At 38.5% G+C, this 20,487-nt stretch overlaps 2 protein-coding genes across 5 annotated transcripts in view; one reads left to right on the top strand and one right to left on the bottom strand.

The window, feature by feature from the left end:
- The first annotated feature begins 2,289 nt into the window (after positions 1–2,289).
- Positions 2,290–11,732, top strand: mastl (microtubule associated serine/threonine kinase-like). Of its 2 annotated transcripts, XM_061713715.1 has the most exons (13): positions 2,290–2,541; positions 2,630–2,767; positions 4,621–4,760; positions 4,843–4,931; positions 5,039–5,139; positions 5,228–5,372; positions 6,449–6,597; positions 6,748–7,779; positions 9,340–9,481; positions 9,600–9,620; positions 10,418–10,531; positions 10,645–10,746; positions 11,388–11,732. In XM_061713715.1, the coding sequence occupies exons 1-13, from the start codon at positions 2,389–2,391 to the stop codon at positions 11,543–11,545; spliced, it is 2,484 nt and encodes an 827-aa protein (XP_061569699.1). In that variant the 5' UTR covers positions 2,290–2,388; the 3' UTR covers positions 11,546–11,732. The 2 variants fall into 2 exon arrangements, with proteins under 2 accessions (XP_061569699.1, XP_061569700.1); XM_061713716.1 differs by lacking the exon at positions 9,600–9,620.
- A 2,594-nt stretch (positions 11,733–14,326) lies between these two features.
- Positions 14,327–20,487, bottom strand: part of acbd5a (acyl-CoA binding domain containing 5a) — a 171,144-nt gene continuing 164,983 nt past the window's right edge. For 2 of the 3 annotated variants that reach the window (XM_061713923.1, XM_061713922.1), the window contains exons 4-14: positions 19,857–19,929; positions 19,634–19,751; positions 19,510–19,542; positions 18,999–19,232; positions 18,743–18,904; positions 18,404–18,483; positions 18,132–18,321; positions 16,882–17,084; positions 15,754–15,813; positions 15,510–15,619; positions 14,327–15,423 (exon numbers count right to left, since the gene is read on the bottom strand). In XM_061713923.1, coding sequence (XP_061569907.1) covers positions 15,411–15,423; positions 15,510–15,619; positions 15,754–15,813; positions 16,882–17,084; positions 18,132–18,321; positions 18,404–18,483; positions 18,743–18,904; positions 18,999–19,232; positions 19,510–19,542; positions 19,634–19,751; positions 19,857–19,929 — 1,276 coding nt within the window. In that variant the 3' untranslated portion in view covers positions 14,327–15,410. The remainder of the gene's footprint in view (positions 15,424–15,509; positions 15,620–15,753; positions 15,814–16,881; positions 17,085–18,131; positions 18,322–18,403; positions 18,484–18,742; positions 18,905–18,998; positions 19,233–19,509; positions 19,543–19,633; positions 19,752–19,856; positions 19,930–20,487) is intronic. The other variant, XM_061713924.1, reaches the window with a different exon arrangement.

The raw sequence follows: 20,487 nt of genomic DNA, 5'->3' as shown, positions 1-20,487 counted from the left end.
CCTTTACATATATACTTTTGTTTATTTCCTTTAATTTCGGTGCTGGAATCTCGGGACCGTCTTTGTTCTTTATTTGTCATTGTATTTCAAGATAAATAAAAAAAAAAAAAGTCCACTTCAAAATTTTACACAACATGTACCCTGTCAACTGTATCATTGCTAAATGTACAGATGTTAATGACTCCTGTTCTTTTTTTAACAATGAAACAGAGACATCTCTGCATTTATTTTTTCACTGTGACATATCTAAAACATTTTGGAGTGATCTTGAGTTTCATTTTTTTCAAAGCTGCTAAATCTTTTTAAATACTTAAAATAAAAGATATTATTTGTTACTTTGATTATCCTAAAGATCGTGCTCTCGAACACCTATTGAATTTTATCATTATTTACGCTAAATTATTTATTCACAAACAAAAGTTTGCTGGTGCTACTCCTAAATTTGCCCCTTTTCTACTATAATTAAATTATCTCATTGAATCTCTTTATTTGATAAACAACAAAAAAAGCAATATATTTTTAATCAACTATGAAAAGTTTTTCCCTGTATCCTCTGACTAACCTTTTATTAACTGTCTTGACCTTTCCTTATTGTTTTCTATGCATCTGGTTCTATTCCTCATACCTGTTTTATTCTCCTGTTTTATTTACTTATGTATTTATTTTATTTTTTTCTCTATTTATTTATTTATTTACTTACTCATCTTTATTATAATTATTGTTATTATTATTATTATTATTACCGTTATGTCCATTATCTATATTATGACTTCTTATTCATACTAGATATTTTTATAATTTACTCCATCATTGTATGTGCTGTTCCACACCTTGTTGGTGTTTGTATAGCAAGATTTGCTAATAAAGTTTAAGAAAAAAAAAGGTTTCGTAAGACGTTAACGTAACCAAAATCATTGTTTAAAGCTGAATTTTAAATAAGAAAAGAAACAAATTATTTCAGTGTAATATTATGTACATTACAGAAAGAAATCTGGACCCGTTTTTCCGATAGACATATATAAAAAAGACGCCTCATCGACCGCTGGGGCCGCCAAGGTTATTGGAAAGGTTCTAAAATTATTTATTATTATTAATATTTTATTATTTTTTTATTTTAACTCAACAGCCAAATTAAAAATTGGAACTGACTAAATAATAAATAATAAATTCTGTAAATTTATCAAATGGCCAATAGCCCCAAAAATAAAAGAGATACAATTTAAGATTTTGAACAATGTATACCCAGCTGCTGAATTTCTGCGCAAAAGATTTAACTTTGTAGTAGAACCCTGTGGGTTTTGCTTAGAAGAGCAGGAAACTGTAGAGCATTTGTTTTACTCTTGCCCAATCTAATTACAATTCTGGCAGGACACCTATCTGGTTAAACATTGGGATTGACAACCCATATCAAATCTTAATTTATATGGATAATCTTCCAAGAAATATATCAAACATGGTTAACATACTTATGTTACTAGGTAAATATCACATACATAAATGCAAATGGAATAACAATAAACCCTCCATTGTACATTTGAAAAATGAATGTAAACTGTACTTTGCGTCTCTTAAACTGATGTGTGAAAAAACTGTATTAATACACTTCCCATAGCTTGTCAGTTAATGGTCTGTAGATAATTGATTGTTTTATTTCATGTGCCCTATGCCCTTTATTGTACACCCTACAGAATTTTGTTCAATAAAGTTTTTAAAAACAATTATTATAGCTGCGCATAGACTGCCGGATCGAAATGAAAAATATACTAATGTAATGTGTGTATATATAAAATATCAGCTCTATTAATACATTAATAATGTAAATATTTAATGTATTAATAAATAACTCTTTTGTGTATTTCTTTTAATTTTGGTGCTGGAATCTCGGTATTTGTATGTTTTGCCTTTTTTCTTTAAATAAATTAGAAGAAAAAAAAGTCCACTTCAAAATTTTACACAACATGTACCCTGTCAACTGTATCATTGCTAAATGTACAGATGTTAATGACTCCTGTTCTTTTTGTAACAACGAAACAGAGACATCTCTGCATTTATTTTTTCACTGTGACATATCTAAAACATTTTGGAGTGATCTTGAGTTTCATTTTTTTCAAAGCTGCTAAATCTTTTTACTTACTTAAAATTAAAGATATTATTTGTTACTTTGATTATTTATAATAATGTTTTATTTCAGCGAAAGTTGGTTGTATTTTAGTTTTGTGTACAGGCACTTTTTTGGACAAGTACATGACGTCTGAGGACCCCGCGGGTTGGCGGAGGAGTTCAAATTTTCAAAACAAACTCGTTTGGCATTTTATGATGCAAGTGTTTACTTTGAACTAGCTGGTTAATTCAGCCTTAATTTAACTTCTGATTTGAAACAGTTAAACAATGGAGGTCGATGAAAAGGGAAGCACGAAAGCAGATATTCCTAAACCACCTCCGATCGATGATTTTATCATTTTGAAGCCGATCAGCCGCGGCGCTTTTGGGAAGGTCTACCTTGCAAGAAAGAAGTGCAATGCTCGTTTATATGCCATCAAGGTGAGGCCCTTTTTTTTTTTAGTTTTCGAAAAATTTCAAACAAAGTGATCTCGGCTTTACTAAAATGTACTATTTTATCTTTCTGTAGGTGATGAAGAAGGCAGAAATGGTTGATAAGAACATGATGGGCCAGATGAAAGCTGAGCGAGATGCACTTGCTTTGAGCAAGAGCCCTTTCATCGTGCACTTGTTTTATTTCCTTCAGACAGCCGCCAAAATCTATCTGGTAACAACTCTATTCATTTTTTTGTTGTTCTTGTAAAATAGACAGCAATCCAACTTAATTCATGTTAAAGCAACAACCACACTGTTTATTTAAAATACATAGTCCATCATGAGTCATAACACTGGTACTTATATTTTTGTACTGCTTTTATCGTAGTGTTATATTAATATTTAGTATATCTTTATTCTGGATGTCAGCAGCCCTTCATGGGATGGAGCCATATTCAGCCTTATTTCTACTGTTTCTCTGAGTGGTTGTATTGCTCTGGCTTTGTCTTTGAAATATCCACAACTTGTTTTACTGAATACCAGAAGGGCAACATACTTGACAAAGTCTTGTGTATCTCACACACACACACCCTCCCCCCGAGATGTTTTTTGTGGCCAGTATCATGGGGGTTTACTCCTCTTCAGTCACAATCGTGAGTTTCAAGCTGATACTAAATTACAACGATTGTTATTACGGTAATGACTTAGTTTCCATTTTTTGGGTTTTCCTTTTTGTGTTTTGCTGTAAAACAAAATTGTTTTCACACTAGTCATATGGCGTTTTGTTTTAGACCAAGTCCATGATGTGAACAGATGCTTTTTAAATACTGTTGAGTTGCTAGACTTGAGGGGTTTGGGAGGATTAACTGGTTTCGTTAAACCGGTGCTGAAGAAAGGACTATAGGTGGGAAATTACATTAAAATAGTTGCATATTTTTTGTTAATTTTTGTTACTTAAGTTGTTTTTATAAAAGTAAATGGAAATGGTAGCAATGCTTGTTGCAGTCAGGTACTTATGTCATAATTGTGATCTTCTGATGGACATTTCTTACTTTACTACTTTACTATAATCATGGTTCATCCTCTTCCGTACTTCAATATCAAGTATGAATATCAATTCCTTCAAAATCTATCTGAAGATTATCTTTCTTCAGATGATATCTATATTTAATGATTTTTTTTTTTTTTTTTTTGCACTTTGGGGATGACCCTATGATTTCAGTATAGTCTTTATTTTCCTTTGGGTCACGTGTTTAATTCAGGTCAAATGACACAGGGTTTCCGTGGGGTTTTAAAAAGTATTAAAAAGTGATAAATGAAAATTGCCAAATTTAAGGCCATTAAAAGTGTTAAATTCACTGTCAGAGGTATTATTTTTTTTTTAAAATTGGTATTATTTTTTACCTTTTACATTTTAAGCAGTCTATTTTATTGTCATTCACAAAGTGAAATAAATGTGAAACATCTGGTCAACATCAATGAGTCTATAAATCTGTTCTGTAGAGTGTTCTATAGGTCAAAATCTGTATTAATGTTAAAAGGTCCGTGATTAACACTTAACACTTAATGTTGTGACAGTTTTTAAAAAAAATCTGAAGGTAGTGAAAAAGGTATTAAATTGTTATTAAATTTAACATAAGGATTGCTGTATAAACCCTGTGACAACACAGTGGACGTCTGAACTAGAACATGGACACAGTTCTCGTCTCCTATACGGAATAAAATAATTCATCATCAGATGAAGGCTTTACCTGTAAGATTGTCTTATATGACAGCGTGTATGATGGTGTATTGTTAATTTCCGGATATCACAAAAATATTCGGACGGGAAGACATTTTCAAGAGTTTTTCTTCTTTTGAAATCGAGATGGTCCATGTGTTTCAAAGTTAACACTTTTATTGTTTAAAAAAAAGGAAAAACCAGGTTATCAAGATAGATATAACACAGCTGTTGAAAGGTGATGGGATTTTGTTTAACGAGACATTTAAATGATGTTGCACAGCCATGTGCTCAGTCTGTCATACAAATATACCATATTTTTATAAAACGTCTGTTAACTTCGGACTTCCTGTTGCTGCTTCTAGGTAATGGAATACCTCATTGGTGGAGATGTCAAATCTCTCCTTCATATTTATGGCTATTTCGATCAGGACATGGCTCTGAAATACATCTCCGAGATTGCACTTGCTTTGGACTACCTCCATCGTCACGGCATAATCCACAGGTGCTTGTATACTGCTTTTACATGTGTCATTTTAAGTGTTTTGCATTGTGTGAGCTTGAATGTATTGTCTCTGACTTTTCAGGGACCTCAAGCCAGACAACATGCTTATCTGCAACAAAGGTCACATCAAACTCACAGATTTTGGCCTTTCGAAGGTCAAGCTTGACAGAGGTTTGAAAATGAACACATTCTGACCATTGCCACAAGTTAAATGTTTCCTATTTCTGTCATGTTAAATATCTGCCTTTTAATAAATATATATATTTATATGTAATTAGAGCTGAGTCTCATGGATATCCTTACAACTCCATCCCTGGCTAAACCAAAGAAGGATTACTTCCGCACACCAGGTCAAGTCCTGTCTTTAATCAGCTCCTTTGTAAGTGACTTTATTTTTTAAATTTCAAAATGGATATTTGTAGAGTTTGTGTTGCATAAGGATTGTCTTCTTGTGACACGACATACAGAATACACCCTCAGGAGAAGGCAAGCGTCACTGCAGCACCTCTGCTGTGAACAGCCCCATGTCCTGCCGCAAAATAAAACAGAAGAACAACTCTCTTGGTTCTCCTTTGGTGAAGAAAAGGGATCAGATGTACCTTTGTAAACAAGGTACGTTAGTGACTATGACCCTGTTCAGACTCTGCACTGAAATGCTTTTAAAGAAATCTGCACGGAAGTAGCTCTTGCTTATTGTGTGTGCTCCGCACACCGTTTTTGATGTAGCATCGAAGTTAGTTTCAGGTTGGATATTTGACAGCCATTCACTTGAGAACGTCTGCGTAGATGGGCGTCCAGTAGGAATGGGCGATATTTTACCGTTCACGATAAACCGTCAAAAAAATTCCCCACGGTAAGAATTTGTCATCTCATGGTAAAAACAATGAATTGAGGAAATGAGCCTGAAAGAAAGAAAGAAAGAAAGAAAGAAAGGAAGAAAGGAAGAAAGGAAGAAAGAAATGAGCCAGAAAGAAAGAAAGAAATATTCCCGTTGATGACACTTTTTGTATTGGTATTTTTTTTATCGTTATTGGGATAAATGCCAGAAATTATCGTGATACTTTTTTCTTGTCCATACCGCCCATCCCTAGCGTCCAGAGTGATTTTAGTTGGTTGGTTGGGCAGATAGCCTGGGCGGATGATCGCAACAGACTAATGACGGTCCCTAAACATAAGCATACATTCCTTCAAATGAATCTGAAACTGATATTTTGATGTGAAAAATACATGATTGTGCTGATTTTTATCACCAAATGCAGTAGCTGGAAATAATTAACTCACAGAAAAATAAAATTAAAGTGATAAAAGAAGAACTTGATTCTACTGATTTGCTTTTAATACAAATCAGGGTATAATGCCTTGCCTTGCTTAAAATCAAATGAGCTATCGTCATATTAGTTTAGTAGGCATCCAAATTCGTCAGGGGACACTTCTGCGTTACGAAGTTACGTTGTTACGAAGAGAATGCAAACACAAGTGTCCCAGACCAGCTTCAGATGCATCCCAAGTGATTGAATCAGAATCCGTACTGGAGTGCGTTCAGACCCTCCATCAGTTCTGGCTAACTGTATTCAGGATGCATTTTAACTCCCAGTCTGAACAGAGTCTGCGTGGAATGACTGTTTGATCATTCATATATTTTTTCCTGTGAGATCCATGCTGTGAAAGTTTTTCTGTCTTCTTTATAGGACCGAAGAGTGATGTCTTTAGTCCTGCTATACTGGCAAAAAATCTAACTCCCAAGTTGCTGAAGACCAGAAGGAGGTTCGAGACGATGAGTGCAGACAGCATGAATGACACTGACGATGGCATCAGTCCGCTGTGGGAGTTCGAGGAGGTCAGTGATCGTGAACCCACATCTGTGACTGAATTTTGATCAGCTTTAATAATGAATCATAAAAACGTGATATAAGTATTTAATTATAAATACCAAACCAATGTTCCGATCTGTCATAGTAGTAAATCAAGCTTTTTCTTTCCTCATCAGAAAGAAAATGAACACGTGAGTGACCAGATTAGGCAGTCTGAGTCCAGACGGTTCGATCTCTCTTGTGGACCCACGAAGCAAAGTGTTCCCTTAAAGGCCTCTCACAGTCTGTCAAATAAGTCAAATCGCATCAGTCTTTCAGAAAAAAGGCTTCGCACCAGAGAACTAGAATCTGTTTCTGCAGCTCAGGAAGATCTTTGCCTGTCGCTGAAGGATGACTGTCAGCCTGCAGTCCCCTCATCTGTGAAGAGGACGTTTTCAGACATAGAGACAAGCCCAGAGTTACTGGAGGTCAGAGCCAAAAAGCGAAATCTGGACTACAAGAGATTCTATGAAATTCCAGGAGATAGTGCTGCAGGCACCACTGGTCTGACGGGAACGTTTTTCAGCATCCAGATTGGTGACTTCATGGCTTCCACTGAAGGGGTCGAGGCGGCTGAAGACCGGGTGCCAAAGCGTTCCAGTCCTATTGCTCTTGCCAAAAGTCTGTTGACTGAGCTGGAGGAGCCGGTGGAGGACGTCTTTGAAGATGAGAGTAAAAACATGTCGCATTTAAGTTTCACATCACCGCTTCCTGGGAACGGTGACCTTTGCAGGAGCTTGAGCCTTGACTCGGATGGGTCCGTGCTTGAAACGTCTCTCACTAACGGCAGCTACCTGTCCTTCCCAGCAGTAAATGAGAAGTCCTTGTCATTTGAAGAACACGAGGAGAATAAAGAATATCTGCCAAAGACTCCTGTTGTCTCCACGGAAACGCCTAAACCCAGTCATTTTCAGGGTTCCTTCCTCAGCCCACTACCGGATCATCCTTGTGGTGTCGCACAGTCACGGTCGTTCCTCAAGCCAAGAAACGTCGTGGCTTTCCGCAGCTACTGCAGCTCCATTAACCGTTCCAACATGTCGGTGGCTTCCAGGCTGAGCCTCGGGTCTATGGAGCCTATGGAGGTCTCCACATCGGCTTCCTATCACTCTGCCTTTGGCACTGTAACCCCTGTGCAGAAGAGATCAGCCTCCAACAGTTCTGCTTATCAGGTAGGCATTGTTAAAGACACTCTATTAGAGAGGATGGACAGTATTACAAACTACAGGGTTTTATGTTATAAGGTTATAATATTGAATTATCTTACATGTGGCTCTGAAAAGGAGGTTATCTATGTTACAGCAGAATGTGTATAGGGAATGCACAAGAAACAGGATTTGCGAAGTCTCAGATCCTTGGTTGTGAGAACTTTGTGAGATTGGTAACTCTGTTTTATGCAAGAGAGCAGAATGTCCTTATACAGTCAATAAACTGAAGTACAGAAGTAGGGATACACCAGTTGACTGGCCAGCAACCCAAATTCATCGATTTTCGAATGTGCCTGGTGTGACTGGTAACCAGTACGTCAACCCCACTCATTACTGGTTCTATTACGATCTGTTTTGCGCATGTTGCACATGCACTGTGACACACTCTGTCAAAATGATGCACATATTCATGTAAACATGGAAAAATTAATGTTGAGCATTTATGCGGACAACATAAATATATTTTCTGTTAATTTATTTATGTTGTTGTCCGTGGTAGTAGTGGTAGTAGGCTAGCTAGTTTTGCTCCTGTTATTTAACTTCTACGAATCATGGTTCTAGTTGGTCTTTCACACAATGTCCTGAATCTGCTTTATTTGGGTTTATTTGAATCTATGTTGCAGTATTGTTATATAGCGTTCAATTTATTTCCATGTTTATCTGTCGGAGTAGAGAGAGCTGCCAATTCTGGCCACATGGGGGCAGCATTTCACAAGTACCGCAGGTTCCTATGCTTTCCCCTGGGGGGAAGTCTGGTTTTGGTGTCAGCATTAAACCAAGCGTTGACTAAATACAGGTTATCATGCAGAAGTAAGATTGGTTGCAGTTCCTCAACTGGCCGCTAGAGGCCGCCTCCAAAAGCGAGCCAATCTCCATTGACTTCCATGTTAAAATGTCCAACTTTAGATCCGAAATAGACATATTTACAGCCTGGTTCCAGAAAGGGTTTTGGTCTCAATCGTTTGATTTCAGATGCATGGCAACTCTGAGATGGTGGGATTGTTTTTCTTTTGTAAGACCCCAGGAGAATTTATATACAGCATTAAATGTATATCTAATATTATTGACAGTGGCTACTGCACTTAGCGTAACAACCGGCCGTTTGTATTAACCCAGCTTCTTCTTAATCATCATATTTCCTGCCACGGCTTCTCATTAATAAATGTCAAAAATGATTTTGTATTGTTGCTACGTAGAAATGTAAATCAGACTTAAGACATAACAAAGTGCACTTCTATTGGAAATCACTTTTCAACTCAGTGGATCTCTGTAGCCCCCATGTGGTCAGAAGTAGTATTATGTCAAATAGATGCTTTAACCCCTTTGAACCCTAAGCCTATTTTGGTCATAGGTGCATTCTCTTATCAACGTCCCCAGGTCTGGGGACTTTAGGGTTAGAATACCAGAAGCTTTTTTTTTTTCTTTTAGGACATTTGTGTATCCGTTTAATTAACCATTTCATGCACTTTTGGAGAATGTGTTGCCATTTTTTTCAGATGTTCTTTCATTTTCTTCTCACATCAGACCCCTCAGCCCATGTCTGCCTCCCACACCCCTTTCAGGACGCCAAAGAGTGTCCGAAGGGGCGCAATGCCTGTTCAGGGTGCACCTATTTTAGGAACCCCAGATTATTTGGCTCCAGAGCTGCTGCTGGGAAAAATACACGGTAAGTGAGGGAGATTCAGAGTCCAGTAATGGCTTTATGTTGTTCTTGTGTTTAAAAAAAATAAATAAACCCAAACATCTGCCAGTAATTAGCTCTTGTGACAGGGCTTCTCTTTTAGTTACAGGAAATGGTCGGTTTGGTAAGTTTATGATATTCTTGTTTTTGCAAGCAAGCTTGCATGTTCCCCCACGCTGCTAATACGCTAGAGGAAATGAGCTGATTCCTCCTCCATTTCCCCGTGCCCACTGTTTCTGCCTTTTAGATCGGTGAACAAGCTCCGGGTCTGATTAGAGGGAAGGGATGGTGGTTGAAGTGTGCAATTATAACATTTAAAGCGGGTCTGTTCAGCATCCACCTAACTTTGACCTAACAGGAGTGGTATGTTTTAACTGGACAAATGGGTTTAATTGCTTTTAAATCAGTAGTTTTGGTTTGATTTTGTGCAAATGTATGTATAAAATGTTGCACTCTGTTAGTTGGACAAATCCATTTTGCAGTTTGTTCCTTGTAAATGAATTCATGTGGTGTGACATGACTGATCCTGAGTTTCAGGATTAAGTCATCCCTTTCTCACTAATAAATACGGATCATAATTCTCATTTTAAATCATTTTCAACTGTTGAGAAACAATTATTTTGATGTTTAAAGATATACAAGTGTCATTTTTGTTTGAATTCTGAGGTTGGTGTTTCAGTGTAAAGGGACATCTTCAAGTTGAAAAGTATCACAGTTGAAATGATTCTCTTCAGTTTCTGAGTGACTGCAGGAGTGTGAGAGTGTTTCCCTTCATGCTAAAGTATAACATAGCCGCTGCTTCTGCCACTGTAGCACAGTAGGTTCACGCTCACAGGAATCGCAGGGAAAGCTCAAGTGTGCTGTGCAAAATGTGACTTTTCTTTTCTTTCTTTGTTTTTTCCGTCTTTTACCCCCAATCAGACTGCATGGTGGATTGGTGGGCGCTTGGCGTGTGTCTGTTTGAGTTCCTCACAGGTGTGCCGCCTTTCAACGACGAGACACCTCAACTGGTCTTCCAGAATATTCTCAACAGAGGTGTGTTTGCTCTTCTTTTCCAGACTTTAACAACAATGTCGACACCTGATATTAAGATGTTTAACAGTTTGGTTTTGGCTCTTGTTTTGCCACCTCATTGTCAACTCCTCCAGACATCCCGTGGCCAGAGGGGGACGAGGAACTGTCTGGAGACTCAAGAAACGCCATTGAAATCCTGCTGACCATGGACATGACGAAGCGCGCCAGTCTAAAGGGTGAGGACCATATTTCAAATGTGTGCGTGTTCTTTGTTTTGTGTTCTTCAACTAACAGATCTATTTTTGCCTTGTGCATTTAGTGTTGGACGGGATACAATATTTTCTATAAATATCCCCAAATTGTTCAGGAACTTTCCACTGGAGGTTAAACTTGGAAAATATTTCAATTTGGAAGGTTTCTGTGGAAAATGATGGGAATATATGGGAATTAAAGTTTAGGTGGGAGATGTTGGGAAAAAGAAATAAAAGTCCCAAATAATTAAATAAAAGTACACCATTACAATGCACAACCAGCACATTTTTTAAATTTACTTTTTTCTTTAACTTATTACTGTTTATTACAATAATACTATTACATTTCCCATAGATGGGATGAATAAAAGTTTTGACATCTGTCTTGGCTATATGTTTTGACATGAAAATGTATAGTTAATAGTTTGTCATCAATGTGTAAAGAGAATTTCAATTGATATCCTGAAAGGTCTAGAAAAAGGGAAACTGCTGTGTGGTTATAAGCAGACGTGCATACAAACTCGTGCTTTGCTTGTTGTGAAATTTGCCACAAGCCCCTGCAGACCTCATCCCCGTGTGTGCAATGTTGGTTTTGAAGCTTATGTTACATTTTGAACTCCCGCCAGAACTCAAACGCCACCACCTGTTTGACGGCCTGGACTGGGAGAACTTGCAGAACCAGCCGATGCCCTTTGTACCTCAGCCAGAGGACGAGACCGACACGTCGTACTTTGATGCAAGAAACGCCGCTCAGCACATCGCTATGTCCGGCTTCAGTCTATAGCACTGGCTGGAGTTTTGTCAGTCAAAAAGTAGCACTTGATGACAAAATGAGAGCCGTCGTGGTAAAAATAGATGTAAGTGATTCTTATGGTTTTGTTGTTCCCTTTAATGTTCTTAAAAACATTTTACATATGTACAATCACTGCTCATAAGAGCCAGAAGGTTATATTTATATACTGTGCAAAGGAAATTCCTACTTTATCATAGTTATAGATCTCTTTAATTAAGTTCTTGTACAAGCAGATGTTTTCCTGCCAAATCTTTATCTGCTCCTTTTTTTCTGCCTTTTATTTGATGGGAAGTTTCCATGCAGACCAGCTCATTTCCTGTTTTGCTGTGTTCCTCATTATAACGTTCCCCTGCTGCTTGCTGATTGGGTGGGGGTCCATTTCTTTTGACGGGTACAATACTGTGGCAGATAAAAAGAAGCTAATATGTCCTTGAATACTGTGTTTTATATGTAAATCCTGCTGATAACGTTTAGTGTGAATGTTTTAAGTTAAACTTGGTTTAAACATGACTGTTATTGCTGCTTTTATGTCTTTTCTGTTTGTAATTTTGACCTGATTTTCTTTCCTCTTCCCATCACACTACTTGTTAGCTCTTACTACTTTTGGTATTTTACAATCTTCACTCTAAGATTAAAGTGAAATGCAAATAAAATGTGTGTAACTTTTTAATTTGTGCATTTCCACCCAATTGTCAAGATGCCAATAAATTCTACATGGTAGAATTGTGTTGTAACATTTGTAAAACCAATCAACAGATATGAATGGAAAGATGATCTGCTTATCTGTGAAACATGGCGGTGGTGCTATCATGATACGAGCACGATTTTGCTGCATCCGAACTTGCAACTGCTAATGGGTCATTGAATTCTGAATTATAGCACTGGATAAAAAGCAGCTCAACTGTTTGGGTTGGGGTTTTTTCACATTAAAATATTAGATTTAATTATACTTCATAAACCCCCTCCCCCCAAGGGAAATTAGAGATGTTAATAACTACCAGCCAGTAATTAGGAAATTGTATGGGAAATTATTTATTCAAATTCACCTCATAAGTGGAGTTTCTGGAAGAAAGTAATGATGGAAGAGAAAATGAGCGGTTGAGACTACACAAGCGTGACCTGTTCATCTCCATGCCTATAGGGGGACCCACTGAGCTAAAAAGGGCAAATATTCTGTGGTGTTGCTGTAAAGCAGGGGTGTCCAAAGTCCGTCTGTCTGAGGGCTGGTGTCCTGCAGGTTTGAGATGTTTCCCTGCTGAAACCCTGATAGACATGGCTGTAATTAGCAGAGCTTAACGATGATTATTAGAATACGGTGTGTTGGTAAACATCTAAACATGCACATCCCTCAAGGACTGTTTGGAGACCCCTGCTTTGAAGGAAAGTCTGACGCCGGAAGGCAATAGACCTAAGCACAGTCATGAAACTGAAAGCAAAAAAAAACATTAACGAGGAACAGAGTTGATGTTTGAAATGCCAAGTCAAAGTCCTGAGTTTACTTACATACCAGCCTGTTCCCAGGCTTCTGCTCTGAAATGTACAGGGGGCTCTGCTAATCAAGACAGGTGAATATTCAGACTGTTGTGCTAAAATCACTTTTTTTAGATTTTTTTTTTTTCCAAAATAACATTTTAAAACATAGACACCAACATCTAATGAATACATAGAAATATGTATTGTATGACTTGTTTTGTAAAAGCCAAAGCAGCTAATTGTAGGGTTGGCAGTTCGATTCCTGGCCTCCACGGTCCACGTGATTAAATATTTAAGCAATTACCTCAGATGTATTCATTGGTCTGAGAGAGAGAGAGAAAGGGATTAAAAGCATTAGACTAATAGAAAAACTGAATAGCATAGGGAATGTGTTGTACTTCTCAAAAAGCCAGCAGAAGTGCTATACAAATGCAAACCACCAGTCCAAGAAAAAAAAAGAGACATTTCTCATCTGGTAGTTGTGTTTGAAATAACAAATTACAATGTTTTGTTAAAACTTTATTTTCAGCTGCAGTTATCACATGCAAACACCACTCTACACAAGCCGAGAGGGTGAAAAAGCCTTATTAAAGTCCTTTAGAAAAAGGTAAACCATTGGTTTATTTGGTTGTTTTTTTTATTATTAAAACATATTGGCTCTAAAGATTAGCACAAACACAGATGCCAATCTTTGCAAATATAATCTAGATAGACAGATAGCAATTAAAATATTGCATTTTGATCTGAACTCTACAGCTCCTGTATACAATTTGTATAGCGATCACTGCTTTGAAAACAGGTATTACAGTAACTCCAAATCTTGTCACAAAAATCAAACATGTTACTAGGTCACACATTAAAATGATACAACATAGAGAACAGAGTAAACTACACAAACAAGAGTTATGCATGAATGATCAGATATCCATGTGGAGGATTCTCTCCACCTCATTCTCACTCTCATTTACAAATAATTTGGTCCAGACCTGCAACCGTTATGTTACAACGTATAAATGGGAGAAATCATGTAAACTACAGTATAAATGTACCTTTTGATACTGAGGCACTTTTTCTTTTTTTTTTTTTTTTTAAATGCCTGGCCAGCCATCCTAACCACGTCTAGTTTCACCTTGGCCTCCATCAATCTACATGAATTGGGAAACATGTCCCCTGCTGTTCAACGCAAGCAAGTACAGCTGTTTATGGCCGAGTTGGCTCCATGCTAATGCTAATGTGACAATTGTAGTTTAATTAACATAACTGACCCATCAGAGGCCTGTGACACTAACTAACTAACACTAACAATGCTAGAGTTGCTAATGCCGACACCAGGAGAGAAAATGACTTTAGCTCCTAGCTAACAGCCAACACGATTTCTCTACATGGTCAAAAACCTTTCATCGGACGTGAGACAAATAAGAGAAAGACCAGTAAGAGGAGTTTCATTGCTATGTCAGATTACACAGGTTTTCTTCGTGATAAATAGATTAACAAAAGTGGAAATGAGGCATCATTTCTTTCCTCTTAACTATTAGGAATTAATCTGATTCCTCTGCCGGACTCGGCTTTGAGTTCTGCAGTAGAAATTAATACAGTAGTACATTTCTGCACTCATCTTCGTTTGTTTTTAACAGTAACTCTTGGACGGTGGTGTGTTATTAGTCATTTCTTAAAGCCCGCCTCCACCCCACTGTGATTAGTTTGGTACATTCTGTACCAGTGTAAATTGCTAAGAATGGGGGCGGTACTACGATGCTGATATGAAGCAGGACAAGTGAGAGCCTGGGAGCTGATGCAGCGAGTGGTCAGCTTGAACAAAAACCTCACTCACACAGATGAATTTTGGCCAAGAGTAACTTCACTGCAACTCTTGCAAAAAACAATAAATATTAACTTAGTCTCAGAATTAGAAAATAATCTCACATTCAATATTACATTCAATCCTCACTTCTATTCTACAGTTATTACAACTTTTATTTATAGCAGCATCTCCTGGGCAGCTAATGAAATTGTGAAAATTCTGTGCAACAAAGCCTAAGTTACATAAATAACCAAGAAGCTACTTTAGTTTTACAGCCACACTATCAATACTCCAACTGTATATGTCCAGATGCTAGTACAGTGGTATCAGCTAAAAAACGTTGTAAAATCACAGGCCCATACATTCATATTCCCCTTTGATTCCACATTCCCAGTGCAACTTGCTCGAGAGGCGACGCTCCTCTCGCTAGCCATCTAGATACCTTCTTCATAGTGCAAAAGCAAATTATTGGGCTGTGAGTCTAAGAAAGAGGAGGGAGGAAGTTGCAGCCATCAGCAGCTAAACCAGAGACATTTGAGGGACTTGTCGTCTGTGCCCGCGGGTATTTGGCTGTGAGCTGAATCAGTTCACGCGTCTGTTAAAAAAGAAGAAAAACAAACTTGTTAAAGTGGGTATGTAACGTAAATAGTATTGTGGATCCATATAAAAAAAAAATCACACCTTCTCCTCCTCTGGAAGTACAGACGGATAAGCCACTGGACCACAAACGGCCATACCAGAGCAAAGGCCAAACTGGAAGGTGAAATGTCAAAAGGCCACCAGGATGGTTTCTAGGAAAAAAAGAAAAGTAGACTCCCCATTATTTCAAAAGTGACAAAAATGTATGTAAATAGTTAAACGTCCCAACAAAGATCTTAAAATTTAGCCAAAGGGGCATGCTGAGTGTTTGTTTTAAACCATTTACCTGACTCCTCTTAGTCACTGAAGGTGATACGCAAGTAGGTGAAAGAGCTACTGATCTTGCCTGTAAAAAAAAAACAACAAAGAAGAGGGTAATGATTTGTTAAAGAGAATATAACTAAATATTCTCTGCAAGTGCCTGAATGCCTCAGTGACCTCAGACTGTTGTTTAATGAGTCAAAGTACAAAACCCTTATCTTCCCTCCTTATGAAGCCTCACACAAAGCCTGACTTTATATTTATTTACAATCTTATTGCAAAATTGTGTTGACTTTGGGAAATTGCTATAATTGTTATATGAAGTCAGATTTTGTCAAATTAATATAACAAAAGAACTGCAGACATACATGAGACAAAGCTGCTTTGGCCTGATGATTTAGTTTTATCTAAATCACAATTGTCTGAGAAATTAATAACAAGCTTGTGATTATACAACAGTTTTCTTTTTGAAGAATAAAATATAAATAATAGACAACAATGTTTAAAAAAAAAAAAAAAAAAAGGAAGAAAGATGTAGCTGTGAATTCTGACAGCCAATGAAGTCCCTTAAATGCAACACCACTGACGGCCACTAGGGGCTGCATTCAAGTAATCATTAAGATTCCATTCAAAAAGTATCAACTTTTCTCATTAATCTTTCTCAAACTACAAAATCTATGCATTTTTCTCAAGATGTTTGTCTCATCATCAGCTTGATCAGTGCCCTTGAAGTTTAGATATGTTTGTATAATTAAAAAGATTGTCCAACCCTGTTTCAAATCTCAGTCTTCCGCTCCGTCCTCTCATCTAAACACAGAAAACACCTAAACTACAGCTGTTTGGGGAAAAATGAGCGTATCAAGTTGAATTCGGTTGAGCATCTTTCACCGTTGGTAAATGTCGAGGTATGTCTGCAAAGTCTCCGACCACAAGGAGCCTCAGATGAGATACCGATGGGAAGGGTTATCGAATTACGCTGCAAAGCAACAACAATTAGCTTCTGTCTCAGTCAGCATCGCTCAAAAGACAGCAACAGCAGATCAGTGACGACTGACTTCCTTTGTTGTATCACAATCATGCCATCATCCATTAGTATTACGCTCCTCCTTAATTCTTCCTGCTGATGTTGGAGGACAGAAGGAGCTGGTCTCACCTGACTGGCAGTCAGAGCCTCCAGGGTGTGCATCCTCTCCAGAACACTCTGCATGTCCTCCTGCAGCCGGGCCAGGGCCACAACTATCTGCTCATTCAGGCTCTCGCTGGGCGTCCCTGCGCCCCCCTGGCGGCCCCCGTCTCCATCTCCACCGCTGTGCGAGTGCATCAGAGATCCAGAGCCGGAGCCTGGGGACCTGGAACCTAGAAACAGAACGTGCATCCATTAAATTCACTTAGATACAAGTTAAAGCTCCAATAAATTACACATTTCAAAAATACAGACATATGTACAGGTGGGACATCTAAGATTCATGAAGATGCTTTTAGTTTAGTTTATTGGTCCTTTCAATTCCCACAAACCCGAAGTACAGGTGTAATTCGTCGGTGTTATACAAAACAAATATACCGTATTTTCTGGACTATAAGCTGCACCTGTATATAAGCCGCATCCGCTCTATTTAAAAAAAAAAGATATGCAAGCTGCAGATATTTATGTTGTTAGATTAGATATTTACTACATGTACAGAAGGATTTTGAACTGTAAATGATGTACATGTTTGTACCTAAATAGATCCTTTCCTAACAGTGTCTTTTAACACGGCAGCAACTTTGCTGATTAAAAAACGGGACAGAACCAAGAGAAAATAACCGGTATTTATTTATCTATTTATCCATTTGAAATCTGCTTCTACTTCTATCTGCTGAAGAAGAAGTAGCGTATTCTTCTTTGCATTTATTTTGTCTTAGTTTTGATTCTAATCTCGGTTAGAGCGCCCCGAGCGGTGGAAGAAAAATCCACAGAATAGCCGCACCTTTGTATAAACGGCATAGTTCAAAACCTATGAAAAAAGTAGCAGCTTATAATCCATTAATGTCATTAATAAATATCGTTCCATACAGTATTTGTATAAGCTATAATAAAATACATTACATACAGTACATACACATACCTACACATATACATACACACACTGTGTATACACACACACAAACACATGTCCATAGGTACATGCCTATGTGTATTATCCCTTTGTTTTATATTTATAAATAATTTTGTATTTATAGGTGCTTTTGAATTGTAATAAACGTGCTACACATTTTCATTTCTGTATTTAAGCTGTTCCACAGATTAACTCCTGTCACTGAGAAGCATCGTTGTTTAACATTGGTTCTTGTCTTTGTTTTCCTTAACATAAATGTTCCCCTGAGTTCATATTGGCTAACTCTGCTTTGGAAGAGCTTTCTTACCCCGTCCTCTTCTGACCAAGGATCTCCCCGCCATGTCAACATTTAGCCCCCGTCTCTGTGACGACGTTCCACTCGCCTCTCCCTCCTCTCCGCCACACCTGACGCCCTGCGGGGGACCGTGAACAACCACCTGCCCGTCCTCGGTAGCCAGCAGGACATCTTCCTCCAGAGAGCGGTCGTGGTCTGCGCCCTGGAGAAGATGTACGGTGAAGTTAGTCACAGGTGGAGCTAAACCCAGCTTACATGTGTGTGTTCTTGATCTTTCTGCTTGCCTCCTCTTGGCCCAACAGGTCCACAGAATCACAGTACACTTCGCTGTCTGAGTCACTGGCCAGGTGGTTGCTTTTTGGATCTGCGACACAGAGGACAATCACTTAATTTGGGGGCTTTATGCTTTGCCCCAACAGAGCCATTAATTCACTCGATTAAAAACGGCCCCCGGAGCAGCCCATGCGTGAAGTGTTAAGGACTCATGAGTTGCTACAGCTCTGGGAATGAAGCTTAGCAGATTAACTGGTCACATGGTGCACGGACACACAGGGCCCTGGTTCTGTGTGGACGTGCTGCGAGTGTAAAAACAACAGAGTTGGCATGAAATGTGCTTTTCCTACCTGCGTGGTGTCCGTTAAGAGGAGGCCTGCAGACGGAGTCACTGGTCAGGGCCGCTCTGGAATTACTCCCGTTTATCACGTGGGTGACCCCATTTGCCAGTTTGCCATTTGAGAGAGGGGCTTTCTGTCTCCTGCTTGAACTCTTCTTCTTTGGTTGTGAGGCTACACAAGAAAAAAAAAAAAACACCAAATGCTTTCTTAAGAATAGTTTTCCTCACATTCACATTTACTTTAGACAAAAAAGGACTTCTGTTACCTCTTTTGACCTCTGTTATCTCCTCTTCTTCTTCTTCTTCTTCCTCGTCCTCCTCGTCGTCGTCGTCCTCATCATCATCATCATCGTCCTCCTCCTCCTCTTCCTCCTCTTCCAAATCTTGCTTTTGTTTTAGTCTTGCAGGACGAGTCTCCAGAGTGCCATTCATTTCCATGTTTCTAATGATGCTCTTTGTGACACTATTTGATGTCATTGTATTCAGCGCATTTCCAAACCCTGAGGACCATCATAAAAAAAGTTAATGAAATCTAAAATCAGGACATAGATGAGGCTGATAACAAGGACATTCAGGTGTTGCTTGGGGACCAGCAAAGTTTGAAGTCATCTTTATCTAAAAGGAAGCTCAACTGTGCTAACCTACATCTTTTGGAAATTAATATACTATAAGCAGCAGAGTTGCTTTTAAAAATTTAAAGCATATGAGCTACAACAAACACTGGGAAGATTCTACACTACACCACAACACTGCATGTTTACACGGTCATATACTTGCCTTCCAGTTGCCTAACAAACTGGGTCAAACGGGCTGAGCAAACAGCAAGGGGAAATTATAAAAGGTTAACGTTCCACAGAGTGAAGTCTGACTTTCAGATTTACACCCATCGAGTAAAACCTACCGCTGCTCAGGTCCGATATCTGGGAGATCCTCTTCTTCTCATCAACCAGCTCGTAGAAGGGGCCGAGGATCCGCAGGAGCTCCTCCACCTCGTCGGTCACAGGCATGCCCTCCAGGATCTACGAATGGAAGCCGGTGCAATTTAGACCTTCATTTCAAAACATTGACGTATAAGATTAAAGTGTTGTGATATGGTAAAAGAGATGCATCCTCCGAAAATATACCAGTTTCATTTCATCAACATAAGCTGCCATGGCTTCTTCTCTTGACATATCTCCCAAATTGTTCCATGCATCCCTGTCATGACAAAGAGTGAGCTAGAAAAGGCTTTTTTTTTTATAGAAATCATTTTGAAAACAACAGAGACATGTAAAGCTTGTGTGTGCCAGTTTTCAGATTTGTAAACAGTGCCAGTTTATCTGAGGTTAGTGTGTTCCCGGCGAGATGTGGGTCAAAGGGCATCAGAAACTATTTTCTAGCTAGATCTATGAGAGGAACCGTCTCTGACTTTGAGAGTAACTGATCACTTTGCTAGTTGCATGTCAGTGAGTGCTAGGATCAACTAAAACACATCCTGACACTTATTTGAATCCCTTTCCATTTTACACCGGTCATGAAATCACTACACTGGCTTCCAGTGAGTCAAAGGATAGAGTTTAAAATCTTACTGCTGGTCTACAAAGACCTGAATGGTCTTGGACCAAAATACATGCTTGATCTGTTAGTTCCTATGAAGCTCCCAGACCCCTGAGGTTCATCTGGATCTGGTTTGTTGTGGTTCCCAAGAACCAGAACCAAGCAAGGTGAGGCAGTGTTCAGTTATTCTGCTCCTCACCGGTGGAACAAACTTCCTGT

Source organism: Cololabis saira, chromosome 22 (genome assembly GCF_033807715.1).
Source record: "Cololabis saira isolate AMF1-May2022 chromosome 22, fColSai1.1, whole genome shotgun sequence".
Classification (NCBI taxonomy): Eukaryota; Metazoa; Chordata; class Actinopteri; order Beloniformes; family Belonidae; genus Cololabis; species Cololabis saira.
The sequence above is the reverse complement of the archived record's forward strand: the minus strand, read 5'-3'. Positions and strand labels throughout refer to the sequence as shown.

Coding starts and splice junctions, on each gene's coding strand:
- mastl (XM_061713715.1), top strand. CDS start 2,389: ATGGAGGTCGATGAAAAGGGAAGCACGAAAGCAGATATTCCTAAACCA. Junction 4,761..4,842: donor CGTCACGGCATAATCCACAG/GTGCTTGTATAC, acceptor CTGACTTTTCAG/GGACCTCAAGCCAGACAACA. Junction 9,482..9,599: donor GCTGCTGGGAAAAATACACG/GTAAGTGAGGGA, acceptor CTTCTCTTTTAG/TTACAGGAAATGGTCGGTTT.